The following is a 22,979-nucleotide window of genomic DNA, read 5'->3' as shown; positions in this document are numbered from 1 at the left end:
TCAGTAAATAGGGTGTGTTATCCCAAAATGTACTGTGCCATACAATACTTAGGCAATAACCCAAAAGAACAGGGCATTATCTGGCCTTTAATTCCCCATTAGAGAATTGGTAGGCTTGAGGCATAACCAAGGTCATTTCACCCAGCCAGGTATTAATACCCCGATCAGAGTGGATTACTGTATTACTTTTAATAGAACATTTGTTCTAATGTTAATATTTAAAGTTTGCAGCTGTTACTGGTTAAAATGTATTGCCATTCCTAGACAATTCATGCCTAGAGTTTTGACTTTATTTGTGGATGTTCCATCATTTTCATCAACCTTTACATCTCATCTTTACATTTTCATCAACCTTTCATACCTTTACCATATTTGTATGTGGAATACTGCATTACAGCATACAATATACTGCACTCTTGTAGTCACAATTGCTGCCAGGGCCTAAGGATTTTAAAGTGATGGTCCATGAAGTATAATGTTTTGTCTGATCTCCTCGGGGTGGGCGGCAGCTGCTTTTGGTCTTGAGAGGACCAGTATACAGTAATCACAGCAGCAGGCAGAAATTTTAAGGCTGCAGTCACAGTCCTCCATGAAGATATCAGAATGACCATACCGGAGAAAGACAAATATAGGAACCATCTAATGTACAAAGGTAAAAATCTGCAGATCTAAATAGTGACTCTGTGGGGGAACAACTTTGAATGGTTTATTTTACCCAGAAACATACACTAAGTCGATATCGGTCACATTTTCAAGTATGCCAATGAGAATATTTCACGTTTTAAAATAACACCAGCTTTTCAAAACATTAAAAAAGAGTGAATAGTTTTACTGTTTGTGGCATAATCCAATAGTGCCTCTATTTCGTCACTTTTGTTCTTTTTTTTTTTTGTACTTTTTGAGATAATCAGCATTTTGTAAAGAGAATTTGTAAATCGGCTGCACAATGCACAATCATAAATATACTGTATATATCGTCAGGAAATGTAAATGTACACATGGATATTCATACAGTAGGTATGAAGGCACATAATAAAAAATAAAAAGAAAACAGACACTTCCAGTACAGTATATTGCAATGAAAATATTTTGGAAAAACCATATGGAAGCTGAAAGGTTTTTCTCGATCTCTGTCAGAATGTTTTGAGTACATTCAAGCTGTTTGCGTTGAGTATTTTCCATGTTGTTTTTCGATAGGTAGCAGAACAAGCTGGCGTCTCAGATAGCACCACTAATAATTAGGATAATTATCTTTTCAGTAAGAATGCTCCCAAACATTTGTCTGCCTGGAGATCCCATTGGTGTCTGTTTACATGTGTGCATTGTAGTTCTGTATTTACAATAACCACTAACACTAGCACACCAATGTCCTGGGTGCGTAGAACAAACGTGGCAGTGGCATGTTTAATGGGTAAATGTAGCCGACAGACACAGTGTAATAAAAAAAAATACACAACAGTTTAAATCATTTTTACAACTCATAATTTTCATGGTAAACAAATGCTTTGAAGGTTTATACAATCTTTGATGTGTTTGGTGATACAGTGTGTGAGCCTTCAAATCCGTAAGTCATTTGTTTTTCTCTTTTTTTTTGCAAAGTAATTATGGTGTAAAGTAGCTGTTAGTCAAACAGATAAACATAAACTGACAGGCATGAATCCAGTGTACCCGACAAATTCCTATATTCATTAAACGCTGAAATTTTTCCGCTGTTAAAAGAAATTGTGTTATTTTTATTGGTGCATTTTAAAATGTTATTGCATAAAATAATGCATGTTTGTAGCGATGGGGTATGTGTGAGTTAAATTTAACGTGCTTGAGTTATTAATGCAAACTTGTTCATTAACAAACAGTACTATCACAACCTTTCCCCTTTCTTATTCATTATATCATGCTGCATAAAAGCCTGCACATTTTCAACCTTTTCTAATATTTTATATACATTGGGGTTTTGGTTACATATTGTGGCAAAAGTATGGTAAACCTGCCCATCAAGGTTACCCTAGATCAGGGGTGCTTAACTCCAGTCCCCGCCACCAACAGGTCAGGTTTTTAGGATATCCCAGCTTCAGCACAGGTGGCTAAATCAGTCCCTGCTTCAGCCTCCGATTGAGCCTGAGGATTGAGCCACCTGTGGTGAAACTGGGATATCCTGAAAACCTGACCTGTTGAAGGGGCTTGAGGACTGGAGTTGAGCACCCCTGCCCCAGATCAGGCACGTCCTCATTTCTAATTAAAGCAGCAACCACCACTACTACTACTACTACTACTACTATTTATTTTACAGATATTGGAACCAACGGGTGGGAGAGTGGGGAGGTAAATTAGGTTCTTTGAGCTGAACCAAGCTATTTTTATCTGTTGGACTCCATGTTTCTTGTGATATTTAACTTTTTATGTCCCAGTACTTTTGGTCCCTTTTAAGAAGTCAATATGGCTGCCATCCATGCTTCACTCCAACAGGTCCATAGGAAGCCGCAGTGTCATTAGAACATGATATTGCAACCTTCTTTTGGATGACCACAGTAGTTACTCTATCTTTGATTTGACTTGAATTCTACCAGCACATAAAATTGTAAATATCTAAAAAAAAAAGTGAGATTCCCACAGTTAGGAGCAACGCAGCTCTGCTTCAGTATGTCCTTTGGCTCTGATTCCATTAAAAAAAAAAAAAAAAATCACCCAAAAAGGGGACTGGTCCTGTCATTATTTTTAAAGCGAAAAGCAGCTCACAATACATGGTTGAATTTTTTTTAAAATAGAAGTTACTGTAGGTCTTTTATGATCTGGGCAATCTTATCATACTTTAGCCAAAATATAAACTAAAACACCAATTTCCATAAAATATTAGAAATAATGCTAGAAGAAATGCTTTTATGCAGCATGATGTAAGTGATATGAAAGAGTTAATAATGATATATATTCTCACAACCAACGGGGAGCATATAGGAGAAAAACAACAAAAAAACAATCTAAGTGCAGACAGTTATGTTCAATGTGGGAGAATGTGGTGAATATCTTGGCTCTTCTGTGCAGCCTACTCACAGGATAGTAGTAGTGTATGGGCAACAACGGGTAGCATGGATTGGTGAAATCTTCTATATGCAGACGATTTCACCAATCCATGCTACCTGTTGTGAGAATATATATCGATCATCTGCGACTAGTGAAGACAGTCCCTTCCAGAGGGTCTGAGCAGGGAGTTACAACCTTTATCAATCTCTTTATTTTTTGCACTATTTTAGTCACTGAAAGTCACTTAATATTTAGTGTTTAAATATTTTCACTTTATTATTAGTGATCACTAGTATTGTTTTTAGCGCCTATGTTTTCACCATCACTCTGTCAGAGCTAATAATGATGACAAGTTGGGTATTATTGAATTTGGATGTGTTCATTTTGTGTTATTTGCTGTTAAATTATTTTCTGCCATAGGGTTTTCTAAGAAATTCTACAACATACCCATCAAGCGGCGGTTTAACTTAATTTTAACATCGTGTTAAATTACTTCATTACTTATTGCAATATTTAATGTAATTAAAAAAAGAAATGTGCGGATATTATGACGATAGAAAAGTTAATACATAAAGCTAAGGTACAAGAAGAAATGTTTGTGTTTTTTACTGAGTGCGATGTTAACCCACATTTATCGGAGGTAAGTGAATCAAGGCCAAAAAGTGATACATATTCATTTTTATCACGAGATACAGGGTAAGTAAGAGCATTACTATGAGCGTCATTTAATCTAAGGAAGCCATTTACACTGATTGGCTTTTGAGGGTTTTGTGGCTCACTAAATTGAATGGCTCCTTTAACATTTTAAATTATATTTCAAGTAGAATATCACTGCTCCACAAATGTATCTATTATTGCCAGATAGTGGCATAAAGTGACAGCAGACATTCTGACTCCAGAACCATGCGATTGCTACTGCAGTGATAAATTGAGCCCTGTATTCAAATCACATTTGAGGCTTTCTGAGAGCCAAATAACTTAAAGAATGGCAGAGTACTGCATGCTGTTCGAGTTTCACAGGGCAAAATAGGGATTTAAGTAAATAGGATATTCTAATGATTAGAACGTGACTGGACAACACTGGCTCTCTCTGTAGATTTGATACTTTAAGATGCTGCACTGACTATTGTAATGTGTGTGAAGTACAGTAGTAAGTTACAGTAAGTGATGACATGGAGAAAAGTTCATCTACAGTACAAACAACTAAACTAAAAACAAAAAAGTGAATTCACTCATCATTAACTAGTACTACAGTACATGTGCTGATTTGTCATGCACGAATAAAGTGAATATTCAAGAAAAACATCATGTACAACTGTACTTATAAAAAAGGTCTACTTCTGTAAATTTTTATAACAGTTAATCAGCCAAACAATTCTGTGTATGCTAATTATTTTTATCACAAATGTATAGCAAGTACCCCAGACCAGCTAGTTTAGCTAATTGTTTAAAAAAAAAAAAAAAAAAAAAAAAAAAGACCAAATATCAACCTAAATTATACTGCCCTGCAGTTTTATAAAAGGATACGTTTCTTTACAAAAATCACCTTTACATACAGTATCTGAATAAACAAAATATATTACTAAGAGGAAAAAATACAGTATCAGTTATTTCAGTGCTAAAAGCACTGCTTATCAGTGAATTCAGTTGTGTCCCCGCAGAACTTAGTTCAATTGCGTAGTCTCAGCAATTTCATCTTCGGTTACCGGAAGTTTTTTATATTTTCTTTTGAAGAAACCAAGCTGGAAAGAATACCGAAAATCACACTATTACTGGTAACATCTTTATATTGATATGTAGAACCATATAAATTAAAGCAGTAATTCATCAAATGATGTGGTCTGTTTGTATGTAAGGACATTTCTACAAGTTTAGTGTTAGCTAAATGTTATTTCATTGACTATGATGTATTGGCGTATGTTTCACTTTTGTAAGCTTATTGCTAGATTCGACTCATGTCAATTAAGAAACTAAGCACATTAAAGTAATATGGTAAAGAAGAAACAAAAAACATATCAAATACCTTCCACAAAGCAGCAACCAGAGCAGCAAGTAAAAGCAGCCCTGCAATAGCGCTTCCGATTATTACCCCAATTGGCACCTCCGATTTTTCATCAGGTTTTGATATTTGGAGTTCGATCTATAAGAAAATATATATTTATCCGATGACCATGATAAGATCAAACTGCATCAATTATTCTTTGCACTTACTGAAGTGCCGACGAGTATTCTAAAACAATCTGGGGCAATCACAAACAAGACCCAGGTACATGCCGGGTACATTCTGCAACATTTTTGCAGACAGACTAATGGTCCATCGGATTAACAGCGAGGGTCCCTGGCAGTCCCATTCAATCTGAATGGGATTGCCAGGGACCCCTGCTGTGTTAATCCGATGGGCCATTAGTCTCTTCAGAAATGCCACTGAAATGTTTGCAGCATGTACCCAGCATGTACCTGGATCTTGTTGGTTATAGCCCCAGATTTTCCAAGGCAAATTTTAGAAAACTCGTCGGAGCACCTGTAGTAAAATGTAGAAGTCTATTGGTATGAGAAATACAGATGCAGCGGCCGTTATTGAAACACTTCACGCTGTGTATACCTCAGAATACCCATGTCACGGCGGCGCGATTTCTTCCAACCGTACCGCCTTAAGACGCGAGTGCAGAAAATGGCATTTTAGTGTTCTGGCTTTTAAATACCTGAAATGAGCACAGTAGCACAATACTGTACACATTACAATTCATTAATTTCATTGCATTTAATTGCACACAATCCATGAAATTCAAACAAAGCAACCGCGATAAACACATGTGCCTGGGGCGATTGGCGGCGTTACAGCAGCGCACACAAAAACGGCGCCGTGATTTGTTCGAATAACGGCCGCTGCATTTGTAGCAATTTGGTAAACTGTATTATTCTATACATAACATACAATGTATATATTATATGACGTGTATTTCAATGTCTAGCCACACGTAATCTTGTCTCTGCCAGTGTAAACTGTGGATCCCAGCTGTGGCTTCCACTTGCAGGGGGAAATCTTCACTGCTGGTGGTCCAATTCGGAAGTAATGGACCACTCGTTGCAATGCCCAGGAAAGCCGTGGCTGTCCCTTTCACTAAAGGCATTTTGCTTTAAATCCCATGACTTCATGCTACAGTATATTATTAGATGTACTTAGAGATGGGCAATTTTTGGGGACAGATCGCTGGGTTCCTTTGGTCTGTATTCAGCAATCAATGCGCAGATTACGGAATCCATGGATTGGATTGGTAAAATCCACCAGCGGATTGTATCCAATTGCAGTTTTTTTGAGTAATCTGCATGGATTGAAACTGGAATAATTTGCCAACTGATTTTACACTGCGGAATGGATTTTGAATAGAAAGCTCGGGAAATTCAGCTAAACAGATTTTGGCAGATTCGCCCATATCTATATTGGCGGTGGCCAACTCCAGTCCTCAAGGGTCACGAACAAGTCAAGTTTTCAGCTGATTGAGCCATCTGTGCTGAAGCAGGTTTTTTCTTAAAACCTGACCTGTTGGTTGCCCTTGAGGACTGGGTTGGCCACCCAATGTACTATATTATATCAAACTTTATTGAACTATTCCTGAGTTCTTCCTGCGTGAAAAATATTTGCTAGATCTTAAATGGTGTAAACTTCATTGGCTGTCTTTGGCAAACATCAGAAATTTGGTAATCCATTATATCATATTTGATATAGACAAGCATAAGAGGTGTAGCCCCCTGTAAACAGCACAGGCTATACATATCTTCCTCCTACTGTGTTAAGTCCTGTTAGGGGCAGGCACCAGTAGTAATCATGGGTTTTCCCCCCTTCAAGCCCTGCCCTGAGTGATAGATGCAGGCCCCTGACTCTGTTGCAGGCATGAGCCAGAGGGGAGGTCCTGTTGACATCATGAGGGGTGGGGCTAAGCCTATTTAGCAGCCCATTCCTGTAAGTGACAGTCTGTCTATTTTGGAGTCTATGAGGGAGTGGACTCTGGAGTCTGTCCTGGGAGTGAGAGGAATATACCTAGCTCCGTCCTGGGAGCAAGCAAGAGAGAGAACTCTGGCCTATGACAATTGAAGAACAAGCTGAGTTCAGGTGGACCAATGCCCCTCACCCTGATGCTGGGGTGATGGGGAGAATCCATCCCCCACCCAGAGGATACCCTCTGAGGTGGGCACTGGGGTATTAAGGCCCCAGCACAGTCCATCCTGTCGGAGTGCACACTTGGAGGGAAGGAGAGGAGTAAAGACCTGTACAGAGTGGAGGGTCGTGCGATTTGAGGACATTGCTGTTGTTGTTGTAGCTGCTTGTCGCTACTTCTGCCGGGCGCTGTTCGGACCAATAAAGAGAGACATTACCTTTTTACTAAAGACTGTTGTGTGATTCTGGAGCATCCACGCTGGGACCAGGGGTCACTCTTCTATACGGGTCCTACCCCATACTCTGGGAAGGTATAGAGGATGGAGGCGCTGCACCACCACTGAAAGCATGGAGGCTACTACCCCAGAAGCCAGGTCCTGTTATCCCCCACACCACCGCGGGAGACTCAGGCCCTCCTGTTCCACACAGGTACGCACCACCCAGTACATGTAATCCGCCCCCACACACCCTAGATATGTCAGATGAGTCTAGCGGGGGGGGGGGAATAAGGGTTACAGAGGAATTCAATGTCACACTTAGGCCGCGTCCATAGTAGAACGCGCTAGCTTCCGCGCTTCCTCCCAGCGCCGCGCTTCAAATACAAACTTGTTTGTATTGCAAAGTACCGCTCTCCCTGTAGCGCAGAAAATATTCCTGTGCATCAAGATGTAGAGTGTACACTAATATATATACTGTATATATGATGTGAGGGTGGGTTTGGGGGTTCTGGATCTTGATGGGTTACACAACTGTAGTTGTTGGAGGTATGGCCCCCCTCTCCATGGTTTAAAACTCGCCCCGCCCCACTTTCCAATTAGCAGTTTTTATCATGATCCTGTGAATCACAGACCCAGGATGGTCTTTCTCCCTCCAGCAGAAAAGAGAGGTACATGAGAATTGTGCCAGGTAGTGTTAGGACCTGCAGATTGTTCATGCTGTGAAGTGGCTGCAGGCTTATAACCTTTTGGCCAAAGGGTTTAACTTAATGACCTTTACTCATGAGCAAATAAGCACTGAAGTATTGTACTATGTTGTGTCCTTTTGTATGTTGCGCTGGCCTTTCTGTTTTTGTTAAGATGTACAGTGTATATCATGAGAACTTGATATATTTCCTCATGAGGTTGCACAATCCACATACAAGATGCATGACTACACCCCAAAAGTATGCCAGTGAAATACATTTTCCCAGTGCAATTAGTGTGTTAGTCTGAATATTTCTTTCTGATGAATGCAAAAATATACTGAATGCCATGTAATGAGTAAGTTAATTATTCTGCCGGTTTCACTTAATTGATATTGTGCTAATTATGCTATTTATATACATTTGCTGCAGTCATTCTTCAATCATATGCAAATGAGGTAAATTAAAATGAATATAACCTTGTATGCTTCGTACATTTACTACCATCTATCCGGTCGCCAAAGCACGTTGCCTAAGGCTTTGTCCATTGTGCAGGATACGGGGCCGAAACAAACACTAAACGCCAATACATATGAACATAGTGCGCACGCGCATGCGCTACAGGGAGAGCGGTACTTCGCAATACAAACACGTTTGTAGTTGAAGCGCGACACCAGGAGGAGGAAGCGTAGAAGCTAGCGCGTTCTACTATGGACGCGGCCTAAACGTGACATTGAATTCCTCCTTTTCCTTTTCTATTCACATTCACACCATAGCTAAAATGGGCTGCTTCTTCCTCCATAACATTTACTGCCCTTTCCCCTATCGATCTACTGCTAAAATGCATGCCATTATCCTCTCCCAACTGGATTATTGTAACATATTGCTGACAGGCCTCACTGCCTCAAAACATTTTCCTTTGCCATCTATCCAAAATTCTGCTGCTAAAATATTTTCACTTTCTCCCACAACCGTCTCTGCTAATATCCTCCTCCTTAAATCTCTCTCCTGGCTTCCCATCAAATGTCATGACCTACAAAGTTCTCCTCTTTACCTTCAATGCTCTCCACTCATCTGCTCCTTCCTACATACAGTATCAGCTTTGATTTCTCGATATGCCCCTGCTCATCTCCTGCACTTTGCTCATAACGGTCTCCCTTTCACCTCTACTGCTCTCTCTTGCTTTAAAAAAAAATTCCCTCACTGCCCTTTACCTGTGAAACTCCCTCACAATCGGTATACGCCAAGCACCTTCTCGCCCCACCGTTACGTCAAGACTAGAAACTAGATTGTGCCCCCCCCAAAAGGACTGTGCGCCCCCCAGTTTGTGCACCCCTGCCATAAATGATTTAAACATAAACATCCTCAATGGAATGTTTAAAAGCATTCAATAATAGAAAACATTTTAACTCAAAATGCCAATACACTTTAACACTAAAACAGGAGGACTTAATGCTGATATGTTTTTTTTTAACCAACTACAGTACCATCATTGTTTGTAATGTTTCTCCCTGCCTCTCTGTGAATTTTGTAATTAACGCCCTCTTCCCCCCCCCCCATCCCTACCCCCTTGCACACTGCTGATGGATGTACAGTATGTACCTGTGTCCCACTGTCCCCTTCATCCATTTATTGCCCTGTCTGTTTATTCCTTCTCTTCATCATCTGCCTTAGATGGCTATCTTGTTTTTCTATTTTTACATCTACAGTATGTTAAACTCATGGAATCTCTGTAAATCAGTATTCCTGACCTGAGGAAGAGAGGAGAACTCTCGAAAGCTTGTCTTCTAATATCTATTGATAGTCCAAATAAAAAGGCATCACCTAATACTACTGAAGTACTCATTTACTCTGCAATGTTATACAAACGAATACATAAAAATGAATACAACCTTGTAAATGTAGCCATTTAGTAATACATAATGTGTTGCTGCTAAGTACAGTCTAAACAATTGAAACTCACCCTTTCAGTAATGTGTCTACAGGCTAAATAAGAATAACAACTTTCAGGGTTTTCCTATATTTAAATATCTTGATATGCCTGCAAATTCCTGAGATGGAGACAGTAATGCAACATGGACAGAGCTGGAAAATATGCACACTGTGCACCAAAAAAACTCTTACTACCTACAGTAGGTAACATATTTTTTTTAACCTAGGAAACTATTTAAAATAGCTGGAAATAACTCTGTATTATCACCAAATTTGATCTTTGTCTTTCTACCTCTCTATATCTGCACCCCGCTGCCTCTACCTTTGCATCCCTTTGTCCCTTGTTCTCCACTTTTATCCCATTGCCCCATTTTCTCTGAAGGTGTAAGGCGGTATTCATTATACTGCAATAGAGCAGACTGATGTCCTGGTAACTGGTTCTAAACAATTTTGGGGGTTTTGGTTCTAAAAATCTTAAGCTCATTCTATGAGTAATTGCAGTAAGAACTTTATTTTATATGAATAATACTCACCATTACGTTGTTGTTTTTGATCACAAATATTTCAGGGTTAACTGTTTCAAGTGTTGCACTTGCTGTCAACTCTAATGCCTGGAACGTTGACTAAAAGAAAATGGAAAAAAAAGTTCAGCAAATCATTGCATTGCAAATCCCACAGCACTGAATGAGTCCAAAGTCCTTTGTTCTAGCCACTGCACTAGCTCATACTGTTGCGGCCCCTTTTATTCTCCTACATCCCCAAATTTTTTCGGGGATGTTTTCCGTATGTCACGCACTTTGCCATGTTCAGCCGCATTCATGGCTAGACAGGGCTAATAGCGCTAAACAAGGAAAACGCCCGCGGCGCCTAAAACGGACGGAACATGCCGCATCTGCCCACGGTTTTAAAAATCGCGTTGAAACGACCGCACGAGGTTGATGGCGACCGCCACTGTATGTATGCTGGAGTTTACCGATCACAAACCTTACTGAATTTGCTTGGAAAGTGTTTTCTACTCTGCGCTTTCACTTCCTGCAGTAAAGTTAGTAGTAATTTACAGCTGTGCAATACAACAGGTATAATAAGCTCATTGGGGTCCATGTTAAAATGAACAAGAAGTAAAGGGTGACTCACTGTCAGTGCTCATTTTCATGCCATTACCCAGAATCCCTGAAACAGTGTATGCTAAGAGATAATAGGGAAAGACAGGGTTTCAGACTTGTCTGAGATGTGAATGTGTTCATAAGTGGTCTTTTTAGTTATTAATATACAGCATTTCCGATTTCTAGACTTAAATTGTGCTTAAAGGTACAATCCCCTATGGCTTTAAAAAAATAAAAAAAAGGAAAGATTTGGTTTCTTTGGAAACTACACAAGTTTTCATTTTCAGTGGAGACATACTGAATGCAGGAGTGGTTTTAAATCAAGTGTTTCTTCTACCCTTATTCCACCATGTCAAAGGGCAAATACTGATGAGAGTGCTGGGGGGGCTGGGGGGGCTGGGGGGGCTGGGGGGGGCGGGGGGGGGGGGGGGGGGGAAGGCTTTAGCTGTGCATGCTCTAGTTCAGCACAACGACTAAAGTATTGGCAACAGGAAATCAAACCCCCCATGTTTCAGCTTCACAATGTACTTAGAACTTTCTCATTCTTTTAAAGGCATAAATTACCCAGATTTACCCCCCTTATACACGTTTCTGCCATTAGTTCAATTTGGCCACAGAAGGGACAGCACAATGAAATGGTAGAGCCCCAAGCAAATATTTTTCGTTTTCTTGTCTCAGAATAAAATTCTGCTTGTTCAATGCCTTAAGACAGGGGTGTGCAAAAAGGGGGGATGAAAGATTTTCATGGGGTGGCGCGGCGGTTACAGAGTCTTCCCCAAGGCATTTAAATTACATGCAGGGGGAGGCATGAGGCCTCTGCAACTTCTTTTACCGGCTCTTCGGCGACGCGTCAGACGCGAGGTCATGTGATGTGATGCATCGCCATGACGATGCTGATCAAATGATACTGCGGGAGTCACGTGACGTTACATGGCCCGCAGCGTCATTTGACGCAGAGTCGTTGGGGAGTGGAGGAGAGCGAGCGTGAGCGCTGGGGCTGCCAGGCATTGGGGCGCAGCGCAGAAACTTTGCACACCCCTGCCTTAAGGCACCTCTCCTAATGCTGAATATCAGCAACAGCAGTGGTAATATAAAGGACGCCCAAAACGACCTCAACTACCTACCCTTTTGGGCATTCATGTACAGTACCAGATGAAATCTCTTTCAGACAGTATCCAATTGTTTAAGAATAGTCTTGCAATTATTACTATTATACTTGGAGACACACAAAGCAAAAACTCGAGAATGAAACAGACAATATACTAAATAATGTACTTAATGATCAATAAGTATGAATCACTGAGCCATAGTTGGTCATGACTAATTTCTCATTTTAATTATTTTAATATAAAAAAACATGCTGTTACGCCTATTGTTGGTGAATATACTATAGTATACATATTATTACTAGGTAATAAAAAAAACGATATATTTACCAGCCAATAGATCATTAAAATGAAATGCAAAGAGAATTGTTCTGTAACTGAAATATGACTAAAACTGTAGGTGAAATTGTTATGAACATCAGCACCAAACATTTTTTTAGCCTATAGAGATGTAGCAGCCATTATTGCTCCCTCTGGTGCATTACAGTGGAACATACACAACTCGTCTGAGTGAGCAACCGTCATTCTCAAAGCACTAGCCGTGCGGGACAATGGGCAGGGCACACACGCTATTGCCCTCGCTGGCACACGTCAACTACAGCTGTAATAAAGTTATAATGACATAAATCATAAGTAAGTAAAAGTATGCTGACAATCTCCTACATCTGAAGGACATATTACTCTCTGTTCTAAGGGTAAAGTGATCAGGAGTTTAGTGCCATACTTACAGCTGCGAAAGTCCCGTTCCAGATTCTGGTAGACACATTAACAAAGTACTCTTCTTTCAGCTGCAGATCTTTGAACCAACATTTAACTGTGCCACATATTGCAGTATCACAATTCTTTAAAAGGTAGGGAAAAAAATTATACTATTGTTTGAAAATAGCATATATAAACGAATATATTGAATAATATTTTAGCCATGCTAATGATAAAAAAAGATGTTTTGAGTCAAAGATATCTAGGCTCAAACCAATATTTTAGCTGCTTAAATTTGAACATCGGTTTGATTCTACTGCAAAAATAACATACTCCTTTTGCAAGTTCTAATTTGTCATTTATTAACTAAATGTACATAATACTGTAACAAACATATTACTGTAACAAACAAGTATTTCTTCTTAATATAATAAATCCTTAATTTAACAGCAAGAATACCATCATTTTGTACAGTTCGTGTTTGTGTTTATTTTGTATCCCTACTATTACTTTCAACAATCTACAGTATACAGTGTATTAGAACTGAAAATGTTGTTTTAGGAACAAATATATCATCAACTGTAATAACCTGTTTAATTACCCCACTGGCTAACTAAAACATAACTCCCCTTGTTTGGTGACAGAAAATAATAAAATGATCTTACCAATTTTTGTACATTCTTAAAGTTCTCTTCTTTGAATAATACTGAATATGGTTTTTTTCCTATCATAAGTGGATTTATTTTGGCTTCACACGTGACTCCCTTGTCCTAATAAAGGAATACAATAAAAAAATACCATATATATATATATATCATTGCTTGCCTCTCAACAAAGATCTAGATCGAGAGAGCAAAGACACCGACTCTGGCAGTGAGTTTGAAGCAGGGAAACTTGGTTGAATTCCCATTGTCGGCTCCTTGTGACCTTGGGCAAGACACTTTATCTCCCTGTGCCTGAGGCACAAAAAACATAGATTGTAAGCTCTACGGGGCAGGGACTGTGTCTATAATGTGTCTCTGTAAAGCAATAAGTAAAAGTAGCAGAGCTATACAAGAACACACAACAACAACAATTACTATTATGAATCCCTTATATGTTGAAGGGGCTTGAAATAAATTGTACTGCATGAGTGTGCTGGCCAAGCCTGCTCTCCATTATGCATTGTGCCAGTAGAAGTAGATACTATTTCTGTGAGGTGTTTGCACTTTGACTGCCACTGCAGATGTCTTCCACAGTACAGTAGGACAGCAAGGCTACTTGAAAATATTTTTAGAGAAAGGTAAGTGGAAAGAAGTGTTATAGGAGATTAGGGAGTTCTTCATAAAAGCGGTGATCAGCACTCTCACAGCTTTATGAATAACCCACTTAATTGAATTCCAATTACATTTTGTTGTGATAGTGCCCAGATCTGCACAAACACAGTTTAATGAATAACTCCTCTGGATCCTGCAACAGGAAAAGGTGGATGGTTCTCACAGTTATTTTTCCTTTTGTTGGCATAGTATAAATAATGATAATACAGTAATACTTGTGTTGGAGGTGTTTTGATCACTGAACCATACAGTAACTCCCAACATTTCCAAAGGCTACAGAGGGACACTCGGACAAAATCACAAAAACACAATGGCACTTTCGCTCACATTACCGGCAATCACTATGATGGCAGTAGTGCAAGGAAATCAAATCACCATCACACAAACATACTGTGGTGCCCTATACACATATACATTAAACTACAGCACACAAATATACACTCATACGCACACACTCACCTTAGCACACAAATGCAGAAACTCATACATATACACTCTCTTCAGCATACAACTACACACACACACACACACTCACATTATCAAACACACAAAAACACATGAGAACTTGTCCCTCCAATGTTATCATGTACTTGCTGTTCTTATCTCCATTGTTTATACTTTATTTTCCCTGTATTTTAATTTTATAAAGCACTGCTGGCACTATAAACAAATGTAGCAAGGGTTATTGCTCCTGCTGGCTTGTTATGGTGAGATTTCTTGTGATATTCTATGTTAACACTGTCATTGAATCCGATGGAAAGTCTGTGATATGCTTCATTATATCTCAATACTCTGAGTTATCAGCAGGTAAAATAAAGCTTGCTCCATCTGTGAATAAAATTATACATGAATACATACCCAACTACATTTTCATGTTGATCGGAATTGCAGCTCTGTTGTATCATCCCCTAAAAAACTTGGTATGTCAATGGGACCTCTAATGTGCCAGGTCCCATGAAATACCAGTTACGTCATAAAGGTTAACGCAACCCGGCCTCTCCTCTGGAGTAACCGTTGCGCCTCCCCTTCAGGAGAAGAGCTGCACTGATTGATCAGTGGTAGGAGCAGAATCAATAGCCTGACTCATCAGCTGACTCCTCTCCCTCTCTGCTGCTATCCAGGGAAGAGACTCCTCCCACCAGTCCAGGGAGACCTGGGACTGTTGTGAGGTACAGTATGCTGAAGAGTTCAAATTGCACTTTCATTATTTTGCACATTTAACAAAAAACAATGGTTTGCAGGAAACGCTATGCATACAATTTTATGAATATTTCCCTCAAAATACAAATATACTTGTTTTACCTGGTCAGTGTGAACTGAAGTGATGTACATTAGTGGGTTGTTTCCTTTACTGGTTAGTGGAACATTGATGGTCATAAATGCCATGTTAACTGGGATGGTCTTGGTACGAATCTGGAAGTACAAAATATTTGCAAATGAGTAATGAGAAAGAAAATGTCAAATACTTTATCCATGACAAATTACTTTTATCTTTGTAGTTTAAAGCCCCGGTCCTACTTAGTATTTGTACCGAAGTTGCATTAAAATGATAGCATACAGCCATGTTACATCTTTGTGAAAATGAAGTATGTGATCAAGGGGAAAAAAGGCAACCAGCGGCAGTTTATAAAATGAATAAACTTTTTTTGACAATCTAAGTGTAACACACTTTCCCCTATCCCTATGGGAAACAGCTGTAATTACGGTAATGGTGCTACCTGTTAGGCGTACAAAAGGCCTAGGCCTCCGCTTATAGGGAGCCTGGGGTTACTGTGTGTCCTCTATATCTCTATCGTGCAGCGCCTCCACTTATGAGGATCCTGGTTAATAGAATGACTCCTCATGGGAACGCGTATACCTTAGGGTACCCCAATAACACATACAACCAGGTATAATATAAATTCTTTACTGTGGTCCCACAGAAGGCCTCCAATAACACTTACAACACAATACACAAATACAACAAGGATAACAATATTTGCAGTAATATAGTCCTGGGGTAGCTATCTCCAATAGTACCTAGGGTGCTCGTGTGTGTGTGTGTGTGTGTGTGTGTGTGTGTGTGTGTGTGGCGCTAACCTCTCCCTTGCGTTGGTGCACAATACCTTCCTGGCTTAAGGTCCAGCCAGGCCACACTTCCTAGGCAAAGCAAGGATAGCAGCAGGGTCCCAGGCTGCGGGGTCTCCAACAAGAAGCCCCTCACACCTTAATGTGCGGATGATGGCTGGTACTCAGGCTGCTGGGGGAAGCCTCTCTCTGCACCTTTATCTGCTTTGCTGTGCTCCCTCACTAACGGGAGCTACCAATTCATAGTTCTAGCCCTGCACACTTCTCTGCTGTGAGGGGAAGCTATCTGGGGCCTGGGGCAGGCTTAGGCCTAGTCCGGGAGCTTGGCAGGCTCCCTGGACACAACCTTACTCTTCCCTGGCTCTGAATACTCTGATAAGGTCACCCCTGTACCAGGAGGAAAACCTGTCAGTCCCTGCCTCTTCCTTCTGGCCGCACCAACCCCAAGATGGCCATCGCGCATACGCATTGCACAGTCTGAAGGGCCATGCCAACCATAACATGGCTGACGCAATACTGCTGCTTCTCCCTTACTACAGAGCTGTTCTCTCCCCACAGGAGGTAAGAAGGAGGGTCCCTGATACACTAGTAAAACTACTGTTTGAAGGGTGGAATGATCTAATTGCTTTTACGATTTATTAAAGAGGTAATTCACTGCTCAGGGATTTTCATGAGGTCTCATGTGTGGAATAGATATGCAAACATAGGCAAGATAGACAGATTTTGATAACTCCTCTCTTTCTCCTAAATGTTCCACCTTCTCACATTTTTCCTTCTCATTAAACTTTTTGGCAATTCTCACCATACGCAATAACATTTTTATATGTATGAATAAATGGCAAATGCAAGTAAAAAAAAAGGCATTGTAGCACTCAAAGAAACAATCAACATGGGTTAAATGTAGAAATACCGGTTGTGTACCAAACCCATGGGCAATTCTGCAGCTGACCAGAACATATAGAATTCAAAAAAGTAAGCAAGGGCACTTTAATCAAAGATTATTTATTTAGCCAAGCATGACCAACATATCGGCTGGCATAGCAGCCTTTTCAAGAGCATTTGAAAATTTGAATTGAAAATCCTACAGTACCCTTCCTTCATTTGTTAGATTGAATAAATGGCAAAGACACATTTCATTTGGAGAAAGCAAAGCAAACAGTGTGACCAAGTTTTGTTCTGCTTTGCCATGTGCGATGCCGGTCAATGCAGCAGGATTCCCTATCACAGATGCATGCAATATATTTAATTAATATATAGACCTAGCCTGTGCCGTGTGACATTTAAACCACCATATTTTTCACCCAGCCGGTAGTACCTCTGTAGGTATTTTGTGAAGCTGAAGGTCCAGAGACCACTTGGCAGAACCGCAACTTTATTTTTAATGCATTGGGTGCCCCAAGACGTAGTCAGAATATCATGGGGTCTAGCACTTCAGGGTCCCTAGTTGCCCTTGTCATGCCCAAAGAGTGCTTTTTCTCCCGCTCGCATCGCAGGATGCAATCTGAAGTATATGGAAATGGAAGAGGAGGACTCCACCTCTTCCATATCCTGATTAGGGGCCACCACGGTCACATGACCGCGCTGTGCCGGAAGGGCCATGGCACTCTGGGGTCTCGGACCCTCCGGCAATCAAAGAGTTAAACAAAGACATGTCAATAGGAAGGACATTAGTGGTTGGTAAATTTATTGAGGGAACAGAACTGTAACGTTTAAAATGTTGAGGTCATCAGTGAGGTAAAAATAATACTTCACACAATATATACTATAACTCAGTTCTGGTCGTTAAAGTATTGGAATAGTTTTTTCTTTAGTTATGCACCAGCAACTAACGCAATGTGCAGTATCTATTGTTTACACGTTTGCCAGAAGTGTGAGTGTACACCTTATAGGTGTTATATTCACTCATTTAGCTACCACTGCAAAACAGTGTTGCACTATTATTTCTTTTTGTTTTTTTTATATATTTCACGGTTCCTGAGCTCCCTGCATCTTTTCAACAAACCGGTTCTTCTAAGAATCCAACAGGAGGGTTCAACGTGGGTTGAAGCCGAAGAGGCATCAGTTATTAGTATCTTTCTTTCACTTTTTGCATTTAACACTTGATTGTAATATTACTATATTATTTTTCACTATTTCATTATATATACACGCAAATGTATTAATATAGCACTTTCACAAGAGCGCCGGGTGATTGCACTTTTACTGTTTGCTGTAAGACTGTCAGGAAACTCCAGTACATGTCAAATACAAGTGTAAATGAGATTTGAAACAAAGTGTGGATGTTGAACTACAGGCAGAAAAATTGTTCGTGGACATTGTATCTCACAGACCAAACAACAGTAAATACGTTTACTGACCTTTAAGGTAAAGTTGAATTCAGGACCAATCTCATCAAAGTTATTTATCACCAATGGAACATGAGAACCAGAAAACACTTCGTAGAAGTTTATGTTGGTGACCCTAGTAAACAGAAATAACATAATTTTAGATCTTGTTTGATGTCTCTGACAAAATCCTTTTTGGCAAGCTTTAATTAAATCAAGTTCAGGGACGACTTTTTTAAAAATATTTTTTAACAATTTTTCTGAATTAATATTCTACCCCAAAATCTAGGCAAATGTTTAGAATATGCATGTAAACATAAAACATCTATATCATTATAGAAATGAGACACACCCCTGACGAAGTAACGCGATAGTTACGAAACGCGTGGGGTGGAACTTATTGGTGATGTCACTCTGTGCACGTAGGAAGAGAGCAGCAGCCTAGTAGTCTTGCCATCGGGGGGAGGATCTAATTGGAGTCGTGGCCGTGAGAAGGAGGGAGGAAGGGATCCAACCCCAGCTACTAGTGTATGCAGCTTGGAACTTACAGGCAGCGGACGGCACATTGTAGATGGTTCAACCATCACATTGCAAATGTGAGTGTGACACCTTGTGGTGTTTTGTCATGTTATTTTAATACATTTTTATATTAGCGGTATTTGCACCATGTTTGTCTATATCCTCTGGGCACTTTTAATCTGAGTGCCAGAATAGATATCTGAGGACAAAACGTGATGCAGTGTGTACTGCAGTGACCTGAAACTAAAGATAAAGATACCAATCAACATCCATTCCCTGCAGCTTTGCTGTAAGTAGCTAGTGGTTGGGGAGAGGAGTTTCCATTACTCAGAGGATACTGCTCGATGAATTTTTGTTTTTGTATTTTATCTCTGCAGAACATCAAGATCAAAGAATAGCAAGACAGACTGGGAAAATGTGGGTGCACTTTGTACATTCCCTGCTCTGTTAATGCATATTAAACTTTATTATGCTATGTACTCTTTATCTGTTTTCATTTGAGGAGGTCTACAGTGTGCAGTCAACACTAAGGACTGCGTGTTTTGGTTTAATCAACTAAGACGACCCAGCCCACCCAGAGTGCTTTTTTTCACTTATGTAGCACTGCACTGGATTTGACTTTATAAACTTATTTGCGCCTTCATATTTTCAACACATGGACATTTCTGTCTGTGTCTCAGACATTGTGTGTGGGGTATACCTGTGGAAACAACAGAGCTGCCAAATCTCAGACCAATAGGAAGCCGCAACATCATTGTTTGGAGCTTCCTACTGGACAGCTATTTAAATCCTCTTTATAAACCCAGAATTAATACTGGTAACTTCACCGGTATCTCGAGAATTATGGGGTCCCCGGAGCAGAAAATAGTGTGGTTTAGTTCTGAAAGACCCCTGCTTCCAATCCTATCCTGTATGCCACTATATATGTAGCACACTGCTACGAAATCCTTTTGCCCTGCATGTCAGTTAGATATAATTATGTTTCTTTAATGTTGCACTTCCTAGGCACATGTTGGGCCTTGTGCTTCTCTAGAAGTTGCTAGAGGGTCACATGTCTAGTAGTGTGACCAAGTGACAACAGTTAATCTGCCCACATACTGGGTCTGAGTATTGGCCATGCCCTGAATATATAAACTTGGGTTCCTCCATTTTGTTCTTTGTTCTCAGGCCCCCCCGGAGGACCTGGCCTAAGGTAGGATCCCATTACACCAGGGAAGACCTGACCCCTATACCCCTATACCATCAGGGAGGTCTCCAGGTTATCAAGGCTTGTAAAGCAGCAGACAACATCTTTTGTTTCTAGGTAGGGACAGAATTTCAGTTCAAGGGCCCTAGAGAGGTGCAAGAGAATGTGGATGCTGTACTGTGTATGCTGAAACCCAGTCCAGTTTTGGGGACTATGCTGCTGTATTCTAATAAACATAAGTTACAAAGTTTCTGGCGCCCTCCTCTGTTCACCAACTCCCTTACAGAAGCTGACACAAACTCAACATATTCCCTGAGATGAACAGGTAACCCCTGAGCTACTAAACACTGTTGAACAGGTATAAGGCCTGTCAAACACAGAGACTGTATCTAGCCCTCACACTTATTACATGTACACCATACCCCTCATGCCGGATGGGGGTCAGAGGTGTTACATATATGTAGCCATGTGTAAAATTGGTGTACATATCTCTTTCTCATGCTGGCAGTAAACCTGGTAAGTATGCAGGATTGCCAGTAGTCATCATGGAGGTTTGCCCTCAAACCCTGGTGAGGTGTCATATGTCCCAAAGGAAGTGACAACATGCTTGGTGTCCACCCTTAGTGACATCAGAGATGTGCCTATTCCTGAGGTGATATAAGACACAGAACTGCCTAAAGTTAGGAGTTCAGTTGGTGTTTTGACTCTGTTCAGGAGAGTCATGGGAGGTCTGCAACAATGTTGCAGAGGCTGATGCAAGAGCTGTGACTGTGTGCAGCTCAGAGCAGACAGACAGAAGCTGGTAAATCTTCCTTAGGGGAGAGGTGGAAGCAGCTCCATTAGAAAAGGAGGAACCTTCCCAAGGATTGCAGCAAGAACATGAGCGGCTAAGTACGACCGCTATGAGGGGCAGTCTGCCTGAACCGTCAATAAAGATGACCTTGATCAAAGATACCCTCGTGTGTGAGTCTGGGATTACTCTGCAGAAGAAGGCACCACAGAGGAGTTCCTCATTAGAATCATCCCCATGCGGACGCAGGGATCCTGATGAGGTGGAGGCGCTGCACTGGATCTAGGTAGGACTCAAGCACACTACCTCAGCTGCCTGTCTGGGTTGGCAATCCCCACACAACATCATGCGGGAGACTCAGGAGTCCTTTGCCAACAGGTGCACCACCAGACACGACCATGTAATGGGGACTGGTTAGACCACAGGGGCCAATGTGAGATTGGGTGGGTCAGGCCAGGCCAGAAAATCCGTTACATTTGGAGGCGCTGCTGAGATACCTGTCAACAGGACAGCCTTTTGCTAGGCACCCTAGGAAACAGGGAGAGTGTCTGCTGCCACTTTGTGCTGCATTGGGACGGACCTAGGGGTAGTCAGGGGGCTGATGGAGTTTGTCAGTTCGCAGGGACGACCTAGGGGCCTGAAAGGAGTTGGGGGTTTGGAGCCGGGCTACAGCTGTCCTAGTCACCTTGAGGCAGTGCTAGTTGGTAGGATGCCTAAAGGGATAGCCTGTTAACGTGGTCAGGAATTCTGGAGAGGGTCTGCGTTTGGCTAGCCAACAGTAGGTAGACGCCCAAGTACTGCATGGAAGAGTCAGAGTACTCTAGCCCATACCAGACCACTTACCGAAGGGAGCACAGACTGGGAGGTAGGAGATACAGCAGACACAGAGAGAGTGAGCCTAGCCTGAGGTAGTGCAAACACGAGTCCAGGTGAAAAAGCGAGTGACGCCGCGGTCACGACTCCTCTAAACAGCCAAACGCATGTAGAAAAAATAAAAACCTTTATTGAACAAACAAGTGAACAGCAGCCATAGTCAACCTCTGACGCGTTTCGTCCGGGTCACGGACTTTTTCAAAGACCCGGACGAAACGCGTCAGAGGTTGACTATGGCTGCTGTTCACTTGTTTGTTCAATAAAGTTTTTTATTTTTTCTACATGCGTTTGGCTGTTTAGAGGAGTCGTGACCGCGGCGTCACTCGCTTTTTCACCTATCTCTCCTACTTCCTGCTGGAGCACACGAGGACACCACCATACAGCAGACCGCTGAGCAACCCCTTAACCAGCACTCTGGCAGTTCACACAAGGAGTCGTGAGTACCGCTGGGTTTAGTCCGGGACACAGGGCGTGGGTGAGGCACATTGCTACTGGTTGGGGTTTATTTTCGGGCATTTCCCTGGACGTGCCCGCAGGTATCTCCCCCGGTATAAAGCCCCCCGCCCTGCCTTAGTCTGCACGGCTAAATCTGGGTTGCTTATTGTCTTTACATATTAAAGGATGTCCACCTCTTGCTACCAGGGACTTGCACAAATTGAACCACCACGGTTTTGGTAGCCACAGTATCCCGAGGGGTTCGTTCCCCTATCTCTTGTCCAAACACGAGTCCAGCCTACATTAGGTACACAAGGTGGTGCATCAAGGCAATCTTTATTGTACCAGTGTGGTAGCTGCCCCGCAGAGAGGAGCTCCATGTACAATAATCCTATGTACAGTGAAAGAATGGCGACCGCAAGAATGGAGGATCCGCGCGGTGCGGAAGGTCCAAGATGGCAGACGGAGGCTAATGGAGAGAGCGCACATGGCGTGTGTGCGGGTGAAGAGCATGCTACGGAAATGACTTTCACGAGCCTGCTGTGGAGTGGTGCTAA

At 41.3% G+C, this 22,979-nt stretch overlaps 1 protein-coding gene across 1 annotated transcript in view; it reads right to left on the bottom strand.

The window, feature by feature from the left end:
* Positions 1 to 871: 871 nt before the first annotated feature.
* Positions 872 to 22,979, bottom strand: part of ITGA2 (integrin subunit alpha 2) — a 162,065-nt gene continuing 139,957 nt past the window's right edge. The window contains exons 24-30 of the mRNA XM_075589084.1: positions 18,653 to 18,755; positions 15,531 to 15,641; positions 13,578 to 13,682; positions 12,942 to 13,055; positions 10,538 to 10,627; positions 5,039 to 5,155; positions 872 to 4,757 (exon numbers count right to left, since the gene is read on the bottom strand). Of these exons, the coding sequence (XP_075445199.1) occupies positions 4,680 to 4,757; positions 5,039 to 5,155; positions 10,538 to 10,627; positions 12,942 to 13,055; positions 13,578 to 13,682; positions 15,531 to 15,641; positions 18,653 to 18,755 (718 nt within the window). The 3' untranslated portion in view covers positions 872 to 4,679. The remainder of the gene's footprint in view (positions 4,758 to 5,038; positions 5,156 to 10,537; positions 10,628 to 12,941; positions 13,056 to 13,577; positions 13,683 to 15,530; positions 15,642 to 18,652; positions 18,756 to 22,979) is intronic.

The sequence above is a fragment of the Ascaphus truei genome, chromosome 1 (genome assembly GCF_040206685.1).
Source record: "Ascaphus truei isolate aAscTru1 chromosome 1, aAscTru1.hap1, whole genome shotgun sequence".
NCBI classification, from domain to species: domain Eukaryota; kingdom Metazoa; phylum Chordata; class Amphibia; order Anura; family Ascaphidae; genus Ascaphus; species Ascaphus truei.
This window is presented reverse-complemented; position numbering and strand designations above follow the sequence as displayed.